The sequence below is a fragment of the Cuculus canorus genome, chromosome 9 (assembly GCF_017976375.1).
Source record: "Cuculus canorus isolate bCucCan1 chromosome 9, bCucCan1.pri, whole genome shotgun sequence".
Lineage (NCBI taxonomy): Eukaryota > Metazoa > Chordata > Aves > Cuculiformes > Cuculidae > Cuculus > Cuculus canorus.
Window position 1 is genome coordinate 24,705,055 of NC_071409.1, and position 12,957 is coordinate 24,718,011.

The following is a 12,957-nucleotide window of genomic DNA, read 5'->3' on the forward strand; positions in this document are numbered from 1 at the left end:
AACCGTCTGCTTGCCTTTTTGGGTACAAATGAGCTTAACAGGTATTTGAAAGCCATGCTGACAGGACTGGAAGTGGAACAGGATGAAGTGGACAGCAGAGGCACGGTAGGATGTTTTGAGGTGTTGGTGTTTGGTTTGGTTTTCATGTGGGTCTTGGTTTTTTCAGTCTGAGATTTTGTACTTTGCCCTTTTATAAATGAAAGCAAAATTTTGTCTGTATTGGAGAAATCTGCGGGGTGGCTTTAGCTTTCCACGGCATATATTTTACCTTCAGTTTGATCAGCCTCATTATCAGATCACAGCCTCCAGTTCTGGCTTTACCGGAGCTCTGAACCTGGTGCCTTAGCTTATGTCCCATTTTGTCCCTCGGAGAGGTGTGAATTATCGGGGCTTTTTAGTCCAGCGCAGCACAAGTGGTGGCTGCCGGGGGTTCGGGGCTGCTGGGGCGGTGCTGGTGGCTGCTTGATTGGAGCAAGGGCAGCAAGGAGTATGGAGGTGACGACAGCGCCCGGGCAGGATTCCTGCGTGCGGGCAGGCGTGAAGCAGCGCCCAGCTGTGTGGTTTGAAGCAGCCAAAGGAAGCAGTTTATTAAAACCTAATAAAATCGGCACATGCATGAGAGCGTAATCTGCATCCTGGGCTGCAACAGAGATGTGTCGAATGCTGGCTCTGCCCACAGCAAGCTGGGGAGTGTCCAGCATCCCCTAATCCAGAGGGATGGAGTCGGCGCCGAGCAGCGGAAAGAAGCGGAGTCACGCTCCAGTGGGCTGTCAGCCTGGGAGTTTCTGAGCATTTTTATTTTTGCATTCTGGATGGGAGCATTTAAGGTAACATCTGATCATTATTTTTCAACTTTTTTTTATAACTATACAGACCGGGAGCTTCGTAAAAGCAAAGCAGAAGCTCTCCAGGTGTAGCTGGAACTACCTCAGACATGGTAGTGTCTTTTGGCCCCTTGTCAAATCATTTAACTTCCTGGAAACGAGAAAAAAGAAAGAGTGGTATATGCAGAATATTATGCTTTCGATTAACATTCAGTGGAATGAATCTGCATTTGAAAACACAGGCTAACTCTCCAAAGCCCCTCTCCCACAGCCACTGCTTTGAATACGAAAGGTATGTGCCAATCGCAGCAGCAGGTATGGCAGCTCTTCTGTTAATTCAAACTGAGAGCCCAAGTTTCAATCAATCGTGTGTTTGTGAAACAGTCGAGGCAGCTGCTGATGAGTCCTCTCAAGAGCTGAAGGTCTGTGCAGTCAGTAATTTTAGTCGCCAGCAGGAACGCTCCCCTCCAGCCATCCTGGGCTTCCCATCCTGGAGCAAAGCTGCGGCAGGAGCAAAGCAGGTCGCTGAGGTGCCAATGGGGAAGAGAAAATGTTTCTGGGAGGTGGAGCAAGTAGTCTCTGTGAAACAGCAGTTAAATCTGCCCCATAAGCAGAGGCCATAGGAGGAAAATTTCTGCTCCTCATCCTTAGTTTAATTTATCCAGCACCTGACTCACTCCTCAGACTGTGCTTCACGGGAATCGCAGCAGCACCTTTCCCCTGTGCCAGCCAGGGAAGGAATGGTTAAATAGCAAAGCATGTTTTACTGAATTTGTACAGTGAATATTTTTTTCCTGGAGAAGGTTATTTGGTGGTGCATTAAAAAAAAAAATCCGCACGAGAACATGCAAGTCTGAACTGTGTGTAGAGAGAGCATTGCTACAAACAAGGTGGTGTAAACAATCCTTAACCGGCTGGGTTAATTCATTGCTGTAGCGGTGTATGCAGAGATACTCCAGATGTGCACTGGGGGAAATGCTTTTGTGGCAATGAAAAACCCATTAATTTGTGATGCAATGAGTTTTCTCATATCAGGAGACACAAATAATGAATATGATGAATATGGAGGAGTTTGAACAGGATTTTTTAAGGTTATTTGGAAAGGATGATCCGTTCCGCTGCAGCACTACCGTTCTGCAAGATTTCATCCTGCACAATAATCACCTAGTTCTGAGAATTGCTACACGTGAAGTTTTAGTAGCTACGGAAGAACTGGTTTATTTTCTCTGTATTTTACAGAATGCTGAATTTTATGACAGCACAATAAATGTCAGGAATAAATAAATGACTAATTCATTGTAGAAATAGTGCTAGTGCCATAAAACAAGTTAATAAATGACAACTGTTTAAACAGACTTGAGCCACGCTTACTCTGCAAGCATTTTAATTGCAGAGGGAAGGTTTTTATGAATGCTTTTCTATGAAGCCAAGGAACAAGCAGCAGTACTTGAAAATAGGGTGGGATTCTGCACCGATTGTACAATTTCAAGTATGGTTTGTTAGAACTGGACAAAGCCATGAGGTGCTACCACTCTGCTTCTTCTCCGTGGGAAACCATCTGCTTCAGCACAGCAGTGTTTTCCAAAGTCAACTTTACTGTTTAAGATAGTGTCGATAGAGCTACTAAAGCCTTTCTTTTGCTACCTTGAGGTATTATATTTTGTACTTTTTTTTCTGCCTGACAGAACCTCGGTGTGGGAGTCAAGTGTTCCATTATTGCTGAGAAGACACAAACCATGTGGAAAGGCTCTTCTCACCATGCCTTGAGAAGCAGCCAGGTATGGGTTGGTGCTGTTTTGCTCCTGCATTTAGGACAGTCACCTCTCCTTTTTCAGCTGGGTAGCTATAGCCAAAACTGGGGGAAGAAGGGCTAGCAAGCTCTTCCCCTGAAAAATAAAAGTCAGCAATGGTATCGGGTTATATTTATGCATCTGTGATGCAATACCATTTCTCTATTAACCAGAAAGCACAAAGAAAGTGACAATCAATTCTTACTCATCACTCGTTCATCCAGCCCTTCTTCTCCAGAGTCTCCTCCCGCAGGGCCAAGCACAGCTGCTCTCTGGCTGCTTCTTGTCTCCTTATGTGCCTCTGTCGCTGCTGAGCTTTGTCTTCCTTCCCTCCCATGGAACTCAGCCCAAAACAGTACGTACACAGACCCCTTTGATTCTGAGCAGCTTTGTCTTTCCTTCTGTTTTGGACAGAGATGTACTTTCAGGTGGGTTGCGTAGCGGAGCAGCTCAGTCTCTGTGTTCCCCTCACATGGGACCCACTGGAGCTTCTAAGAGAAGACATCAAAATTAACTGCAGTGCTGCTTGTGGCTTGCAGAAAAGAGGGTGCATAGTGTTTGGTGTCTTCTTACCTTATTAGACAGTATGAGAGAATGGGGTACTTTGAGTAGTACATTCCACTGCCTACTGGACCTGGAGTGACAGCATTCCAGGTTTTATATGCTTTCATTATTGGTTTTACGTTAGACGATCAACTTTGCTGCTTATTGAAGAAAATGGCATTTTTTTTTTCTTGTTAAAAACCCAATACTACAAATATTGTAGGGCAGAAATCAAGTGTAGGTTATACAAAAATCAAAATGTGTAGAGGGACCATTCCAAATTAGGCCGCTAAGAATAATTCAGAAGACAAGTTGAGAGAGAGATTTGAATAGAAAGAAAATGATCTGGGTTTGCTGGAAGCTACTGTTAAGAGCAAGTTAGTTAACAGCACTAATTACGCTATAAAAATAGTATAGAGAGGATTCATATAGGCCAGGAAGAAGCCAAGCAATGTAATAGCGTAAGGCAAACTAAATCTGTCCAAACAACACCCCAGTAATGTGGTTCACAAGCGGCATTGACATCATGCGTTAAGAGAAGGATGAGACTGGAAATTAATGGGTTTAATGGGGACTGGCCCTGTGTTAGCAGGGGAAATTAAGTCTGACTTCCTGCATGCTTTTTGGTTCGAAGGAGATGTTGATAGAGAGTGAAAAGGCAACAGTGTTCCTCAGATTGCTGGAAGGAAGCCTGTTTTACTCCAAAGATCTGATCTCTTCTTTTTAATGAATTTTGAGAACCGTATATCCGCCTGACAGTCAGACTTCTATGTCCTGCCTGGGGACGAGGTTGGTACCAGCAAGCCTTCAAGCCCATTGCATGTTGGATCTTGCTCTGCACCCCTCCATTGCCGTTCTGCTTCTCCTTCACCTGAAACTGTCTTTTTTTATTGTGTGATCTGAGCTGAAGCCCTTTCACTTTGTGAGGAGAGCAGGAGCTACGAGGCTACTGCTGCCATCTTCTTGGATCATAGAATCATGGAATGGTTTGACTTGGAAGGGACCTTAAAGCCCACCCAGTTCCAACCCCCTGCCATGGGCAGGGACAACTCTCATTGGATCAGGCTGCCCACGGCCCATCCAACCTGGCCTGGAACACCTCCAGGGATCCGTGCAATCCCAGCCCTGGTTTGTCCCATGTTTTCTCAGAACAAACTGCACATACGGATGTTGAAAAGTAGCAAAAGAACTGATAAAATATGCACCCAATATAAATTCATGAGCAAGGTAATGCAATAAGATCACTCCAACACAAGGGTTATTTTCTACTTGCCTTTTTAATTTGCAATATTCGGAACAGTTTGAGAGCTTTGACGTGTAATAAAATCCTGACCTGTTTTCCACCAAATTGCAGTTGTACAGCCTTGGCTTAATAATATATTGCCATCTGGAATCGGGTCAAAGCAAATCCACATACATTATATAACTTGAATTGGTTTATGCAAGGAGAAGAGGATATGTTATCTTAAGCCTTTTAAATGAGGGATAAGTGCAATACTGGATATTTGTTAATATTTTCTCATGCTAAATTTTAAAATACACTTCCAGGTGCTGTATTTAAAGGTGAGGCTGCCTCTCTGATGGAATCATTTGCTGTCCTGTGTCTGGGAGTTGTAATTGGTAGGAATGCCAAAAGTCTGCTATGCCGTGGTTGGCTATTACTGTGGTCGGCCACTATTGTGATAAGCTTGGTGGATGCACCCAGATGAAGAAGGGAAAGCTCTTTCCCCCAGCCAGAAAAGGAAGCAAATAAATGAGTTGCCAAGGTAAAATGAACTAGATGTGGTTTAAAGTCTAGCTAAAAGTTATTCAAGAACTCTGAAAATGGCTCCTTCTGTCAGCGTTTTTCACTAGTCAGGAGTGAATTGTCCAAGCTTTTTTATTTTAATAGCAGAAAGTTCCCTTTAGCCTCCCCAAATAGCTGACAAGCTTTAAAAAGTCAATAAATGAACTACATAGGTAGTGCAGCGCCACGGCTCATGTTTGCTGAGGACCCTCCAGAAAGTTGTCATTCAGCTCAGAGGTGATCTCGCACTTTGTTCTGCAGTCTCGATGCAATGTAAACCTCGGTTGTTGCCTCCCCAGGCTTTTTCTTACCCTCTATGGAATGAGGCTGGGCTGTCTTACAAACGTCCAGGTCCATAAATCATATCCTACACTGACATTTCAACAGTGCTTCAAGAAGAGGAACCGAGCATTACTGGAGCCCTACGGAGCTGCTCACATGCAGCGATATCACATAGTGCCATCATGGGATGGACAGGAACACAGATGTGCCATGCTGTGCTGTCACAGCTTGCGTTGCAGCCGCCCCAGCGACCGAGCGCAAGGTGCCAGCACACCCAGCGTGACATTTTCTAGGATAATATCTTTAGTTGTCTTGCTTGTGAATGGTATTTTTATGTCATCGCTCCAATTTCAGAGTCCAGGCAATAGCATAAAAGGACCAAAACTCTGATCTTAGCGACTTGTGTCTATAATATAGATTATAAATACACAAGTTTATGCTTTTGGAGTAGCATCCCTGGAATGACGGGGCTGCCAGCTGGCAGTACAGCAGCGTGCAATGAAGTTCGGGGGTTTTATAGCAATAAGTGCAATGCAGAAGTTAGGTTAAAAATAGATCAACTAAAAATATACTACATGTCAACAAGCCTTGGGCAGAAGCCTGGAACATGACACATTGTCAGTCATTAGCCCTCCAAATCAATCAAGAGGCTTCATGCCCACGTGGCCGTGACAATGAGTGAAAGGAATAGCCCTTCTCACCTGTTGCTGCCATAAATGCAGTCCAGGCGCATAGTGACTGGGAATTGTTTCCACATGATGACACGTGGCCAGTTTGAGGTCCCCCCTTCCTCTCTGTTGGCATGTAGATGGTTGTCAGGCTCAGGACGAAGGCCAAAGAATGGCCTTTTAAGACTATTTGACTTTATTTGATTTGGGATTTCTGTGCTGTCATTGCTATATGCGATGCCCTATTTGAGGCCATGACGTGATGTGGCTAAAAATCTGAATTTTATAGTTCATGCTGCCGTGGTTTGTTCCACAAGGAGACCGTTACACCTGCAGAATGTGGGGTTCTGGACAGAATTGTTCTTTTGTGGGTGCTGCTGTGAAGCTGTGTTGGCAAGGACAGGAGGGTGGCTCGGTTTGTGGTGGTTCTCAGCTCCTACAAGGAGCCACAGAAGTGATGTCTGAAGATTAATTAAAGCTGAGTGTGAAGGACAGTTTTAGTGGGATTTCTGTGGGATCATATTTAATTCCCCTCAGCTTATTTTAAAAGCCTGTAGAGCCACGCTACCAAATCCTGCGCTGACGTGCCAACTCTTTGTACGCTGCTGACTGAGGTATGATGTGGTGTTATGGGATGTGGGGTGTGGCCACCGGTCTGCATTAGATGCAGGAGGACCTGATGCCGTGAGGTTTGCAATCAGTAGGAACAGGGCAAAGGAGCTGCAGGAAGAGTGATCAAGGAAATGATCGGTACATTATAGATCATTAATCTAATGACTTTAAATAATTAAGCAATATATATTAATTTATCAATACAGAAAGATAAAGATACACATGACACTGACTATTAATTGCCCTAATTTGAATATCACATAATATATAGAGAATTCAAAGTCAATGTAATTACCTATGCTACTAATGTAATTAGGATTCATTTAGAAAAATAACATCCTTTGACGTTTGACAGCGTTTAAACTTCATGTTGCTTGTTCAGAAATAGCTACCAAGAAAAAATAAACAAGTCCACTTAAAGAATATCTGAAAAATTCAAAATATTTTTTTAATTAAACTATTTCCTCTATTTCATTCCCATGTTTACGCTTGTATAAAGAGAGGCGTTGGAAGTTTACAATTCTCATTTTCCATGAATAATTTATTTGCTGGGGAGATTATATTGGTATTCACAGAAGGTGCTTGAATCAATTATCAGCATCGGTTTCTCTGGAAAAGTAAGTGAAGTTGTGCTTCATTTGGGATTTTAGTTTGCTCTAAATTGCTGGCAGTTGGTGGTGCCTCTAATTGTTCACATAACACATGGGATATTTCAATGTTTGGTGATCTTGTAAGCTTTTCATTAGAAAAATTAACCAGTTGAGAGCAGCTGCTGAATGACCAAACGGTTTAGTCCTTAGGTGAAAATACATTAGTAATTCTGGGGTGCACTCACCAAAGGTGAACTTGTTATCGGTAAATCACAGAATGATAGAATAGTTTGGGTTGGAAGGGACCTCAAAGCCCATCCAGTTCCACCCCCTGCCATGGGCAGGGACACCTCCCACTGGCTCAGGCTGCCCAAGGCCCATCCAACCTAGTGGCACATAGGAATGGTTGTACTCGATGATCCAAGAGGTCTTTTCCAACCTGGTGATTCTATGATTCGACGATTCTATGAATAAACTTTAAACCGGAGGAATGAAAGGGGTGCGTTTCTGAGATTATGGAAATGTTTCCCAAGGTGGGGCTATTGCAGAAAGAGCTGTCTTCCAAGTGTTGGTTAAATTGGGGTCTCTTTTCATGTAGTGATTATTTTAAATCATTTTCCGATGCCTGCAGCTGTTTTATTAATGAGAGAAAGGAAAAGGAATCCTTCCTCTTGTGTTTAAGAAACAAAACCTTGCTAAGAGTGTATATTTGTGAACTTAGATGGATGAGAGAGGAGGGGAGAACTGGCTGTTTATTTTCCATCTGTAGGCTCCTATCCTAAGATTTCATTTGTGTCCAAAAATCCAGCATAAAAGAATATTTCTCCAAATGTAAATAACACGTAATTAATTAATTCATTATTGAAATACTTAATTTTCATTCGGATCTATGTCTTCCAGACCCTCTGTATGCCTGAGACACGCCTGGTCTGTCCGCCCAGCGCTGCAGGAAGGGATTGCCATCTGCTGGCAACCACCACCCAGCCCAGAGCAAGAGCTCACACGCTGATGCAGTCATAGCAGGGTGGCAGGAGAGGAGATTTTGGGGAGTGGGACCTGACTCCTGAAGTCCTGGAAAAGTTGGATGACTTCTTATGAGCCCAACAGCTCGGTCGAACCTGAGTGGTAACAAATACACATCATGGATTTTGTGTACCGTGGACAAAATGAGGTGAGAGAACATGTGCGGTTGTGCGACTGCCGCTTAGGAAGCAGCCTGAACCTGCTGCTGTGGCCACATTTGACTGGTGTGTACGTTCTATTCTGCTCTGGGAAAGAGGAGGCTAATTGCTGATGCCTATTTTCGTGATTCAGTAACAGAACGGGCTTCTGAGGTGCAGAGAGTAGAACCCAGCAAGCGCTGTGAGCTCTGGGGCAAAATACGTTCACAGTAAAGAACTCACAGAAATGAGAAAGGTGGGGGAGGCTTAAAGTCAAGTGAACACCAAAATCTGTATTTCTACCTGTAGATACTGTGCCAGTTACTCAAGTGATCTGAGGAGGAGCCAAAATGCCATTGTTCCATCCCTTTTTGGCATCTCCAGGCTCGCGGGGAGGATTCATTTGAACAGAGGCCAAGACGCCCCAGAGTGAGGAAACACTCGGCTTTTTCAAAGCCCCCAAACACTAAATATATATTTTTCCTGGGAAAAGTTTTAAGTACAGCATATTTAGTGTCTTAAAAACAACTCCACTCCTTTTTTTCTGTGCACATCACACTGGAGGGACGCAACGGAGCATCCTCCAAGCTCTTGCTGAACCTGAAGTTATCCTGTTTGTCACCAGAGGGAACTGTAGCACAAGTGTTCTTCACCTCTTTAAGGATTTGCTATTTACAGTACATGTTGCTAGTAAAGCTGGCCATGGTCTTAGAAGTAAGATTATCGATTTGTGCATGGAAGTGCCCATTTTTTGAATGTTTTTGATAACTTGAGTTGGATAAAACCTGCTTTTTAACAGCTTTTCAAGGCTTGTAAACCTTTTTTTTTGAATTAAGCTATTTGTTCTGCTAATTTTGAAGATGCATTTTTTTCCTCATTACAAAGGATTCATTTAAAAAGGAAACGAATGAAGATCCATCTCATGTTCTCCCACAAGCAGATGGACAGTAAAAGGTGGTCATCACGGAGGCAGAGATTCCAGGCAAACTGATGCTGGAGTCACCTGGAAAAGGAGGGAGAAAATGACTCGACTAGTTGTCTGCAGGACGCGGTGACCCCCTGAACCAGTCCCTGCAGGGGGACAGCATCAAATCTTGCCTCAAGATGGGGTGGATCCAGTTTGTGTTCAAAGTGGTAAGTTCACAGTGTGCGGAGCGCTCTGCTGCTCGTGTCAGGGCTGTTTCCTTACAGCTGAGCCTCAGCGGGTACAGCTCAGTGTCTCTGCCGATAATGGCCTCAAGCTCCATCAGGGGAGGTTCAGGCTGGACATCAGGAAAAAATTTTTCATGGAAAGGGTCATTTGGTGCTGGAATAGGCTGCCCAGGGAGGGGGTGGACTCACCTTCCCTGGAGGTGTTTAAGGAATCCGTGGATGAAGTGCTGAGGGGCATAGTTTAGGGAGTGTTAGGAAAGGTTGGACTCGATGATCCAGTGGGTCCTTTCCAACCTGGTGATTCTATGATTCTATGATCTCAGAATAGTTTTGCTTTATCAGAAGTTGTTTTCTTCTGGTGTTGAATGTTGTCCCCTTTCGGTAATTGCTAACCTTGTTCAGACTTGATTTTTCCAGTTTAAAAGGAAAAGAAGAACTCATATGTATGGGTAAGAACACAGTATCTGTGTAGATGTTTCTGCTGAGGAAGGTGCAGTTTAGGGTGAGTGACTTCAGGGCACAAACTGCAGGGCTGGCTCATACTCGGTTGTCTTGTAGTTTTCTAATACATAGGAAAATGAACGTAGAATAAAAGATTCTGAAGAAATCCTTAATTTTGTTCTGAAGAGGACATTGGAATCGTCTTGTTCCATTTTATCCTGTGTTTATGGTTAACTGGAATGATCAGATCAAGAAATAATTTATTTAAATCTTAGATAAACACAGCATTTTAGAAAGTCTTTCACAATTTATGTTAATGAATATATTCTTTTTTCTTTAGCCAGTGTGTGTTTTGCCATTGTATTCCTTGCTGGCATGATCTAATGTTCTTTCAGAGGACACAGTAAGGTCAAATAAAAATGTTTTCACCCCGTGTATGACTTTGCTCAGCACATGAGCTGAAATCATACAAGCCAGCATTTGTTTTTGAATGCAATATCTTCAGTCGAATAAGTTGTTTTCAACCAGGAAATTCAGGGCTGGACCAAGAACTGGAACACGTGTCCCAGCTGAGCAGCTCAGTTATTTGTTTTTTAGGAGTTAGAACAAGAGAACAACCAAAAGTGTAATTTAATGCTCAGCTGTTTCCATCTCTTTGTCTGGGTATAATCAGGGCATCATGATAAAACCCAAGTGCTTGAGAATAATGATCTCCAGTTCCTGGGCTGCTCTTGGTACTCCTAGCCGGAGCGTCCTACGTTGCTCCTGGCCTCCTGAACAGCTGCCTCCCCACCTCATCCACCCTCAGAAGGAAGCTTAGCAGAAAAATCACATGGGAAATACAGCATGGTAAGGCTGGAATTTTGGAATCGCTGACTCTGAGCTGGGCAGCTTCGGTTGCTGAGCTGTTCCAGGGGGATGCTCAGCATCCTGTGTGCCCTTCATTCAGTGCAGCGGCAGGTGAAGGTGTGCAGCGCTTGGTTGGATGGGGCTCCAGAGCTGCTTTCTGTCTCCAAACATCTGTGGTTATGTATTCTTGGCTCTTTGTTCGGGCACTGCCATCCCCAGGGGGTCTCGACAGGCTGGAAACTCTGGTCAGGCTACGGTGTTCGTGGAGACTTCAGCCACTGCAGTGACAGGTTTGCTGTCTGGCATGGCCTCTCATGCAGGGTTTTGCAGTGCAGCTCACCTTCCAGTCACGTAAAGCTCAGCACTAAAAGTCCAACAGAGGTTAAACTCATAAATTATCTACCAGGACAATCTATTCACAGCAATTGTTGCTGTGGCAGCCAGAAAAGGTATCTACCAACCACTCAGTTACACTGAAGTGTAACTGTACAAAGACAAACCCCACATCATTATCAACATTGGTTTGAGGCTCCAGTGGGGAACTAATCCAGAAATGACATTGCAGATAGAATCATAGAATCAGCAGGTTGGAAAGGACCTCTTGGATCATGGAGTCCAACCATTCCTATCTGCCACTAAACCATGTCCCAGAGCACATGGAGATGAATACACGGATAGTGCCATTTCTCCAGTATATTTACGGCTTTTTCTATCGGATCTCTCAGCATTCGACTGGTGAGCGATGATGTGTATGCCCCAGACCTAAGAAATTGTGTGTGGGATTAAATATTTAGTGCCTTAATAAATGGAATTTTTCAGGTCTTCAGTCACATAGTTATCAAATAAATCAACAATCAGTCTTTGTTTTCGTGATGTAAATATGAGTGGAAGTAATGTCTAGCAATTTTCAAATGCTAGGATTGGCGTGACTCATAAAATGCATCTCATTAGACAAATTTTCCACACGTATACCCATTTCGTGAATGCAATAATCTGATCCTTTCTCACATGTTAGTCTGCAGGCCACAAGAGAATGGCAAAGTAACAAAGCAATTCAAGGCACATAAGCATGTTTTTTTGTTTGCTAGTAAATCAGATTTTTTTTTTAAAGGAAAAGGCCCAATTGAAACAAAGAAATGCAATTTTTTTTTAAAAAAAGCAGTACTGATACTACAAAGCTGTAAAGATTTTATTACTTGGAGCATTCCTTTAGTGAAGATGAGTTGATTTATCCCTCTGATCTAATATAAAGCAGTGAGCCTACAGTTATTTATATAAATCCTATAGAAGTTGTACAGCCGAAAGCATTTCTTTGCCGGTGTACTGAATGCTGGGTGTCGAGTTTCAGGTGTTTGATGTACGGCTAATAAGAATACACATTTGACAGTCTAATATTTGATATCTGGGTACTGGGGAAATTACAAAGATGAGAATGTACTGCAAACTTATTAGCTGTTCCAACAATAAAAGTTGCCAATTTCCTTTGCAAAATTGGTGGTATTTTAATGAGGTGTTCTGAGTGTTGCTTTCCAAACATCAGGCACCAAATCACTCAAATTCAGCAGCGTAGCAAATGCATCCAAGTTGTTGTTACCAAGCAGTTGATATGGGCTTTCTTTCCTCTATTCCCAGCACTCCTCAGAGGGGACTGTGCCGTGAAGAAATCTGTTCTCTGGTACAAAAGGGGAAGAGTTTGCCTCTTAATGAGGTGATACGCGATTGTTTATGGCTAAACCTTTCCTTCGTATATTGTCTAAGAAAGCAGGACCAACGCAGGGAGAGGAAACCTGAAGCTCATGAAATGGAGATCTCCAAACACACAGAGCCCATATTCCTGCTGACCGTAATACCTGGTGTGTGCAGACACAAGACAGGGAGTGGGTTGAGGGATGTGGAGATGCTGTAGTTCCTGATATTAGATCTGTGCCCATTGTTGCTATAGGAAAACAAATTACCAACAGCATTTTGAGGCAATGTGTCTTTAAGCCTCGTGGCCCAGGCGTTAGGTCAGCCACCAAGAAAGCTTCTGTATAACCCCCCTACCCATTAAAGAGCTGTACAGGTATATTTCTATTACTGTAGGCTTGATTTTTTGTGTGTTTTCTTTTGGATTGGACTCTGGCTTTAATTGCTTCCTTGCCTGTTAACTGCCCATGAGCACTCAGCTGTCTGTCCCCTTCGTGCTGTGTTCCAGGTGACAAAGGCACCTGCTGACGCAGCAGCACCGATGGCTCCCCAGGTCTTCCCCGGCGATGTTGGT

At 43.5% G+C, this 12,957-nt stretch overlaps 1 protein-coding gene across 1 annotated transcript; it reads left to right on the plus strand.

Moving 5' to 3' along the window:
* Positions 1–192: 192 nt before the first annotated feature.
* LOC128853014 (uncharacterized) lies at positions 193–3,785 on the plus strand. The gene is made up of 3 exons (XM_054074349.1): positions 193–827; positions 2,510–2,602; positions 3,029–3,785. The coding sequence occupies exons 1-3, from the start codon at positions 612–614 to the stop codon at positions 3,053–3,055; spliced, it is 336 nt and encodes a 111-aa protein (XP_053930324.1). The 5' UTR covers positions 193–611; the 3' UTR covers positions 3,056–3,785.
* Positions 3,786–12,957: the final 9,172 nt, after the last annotated feature.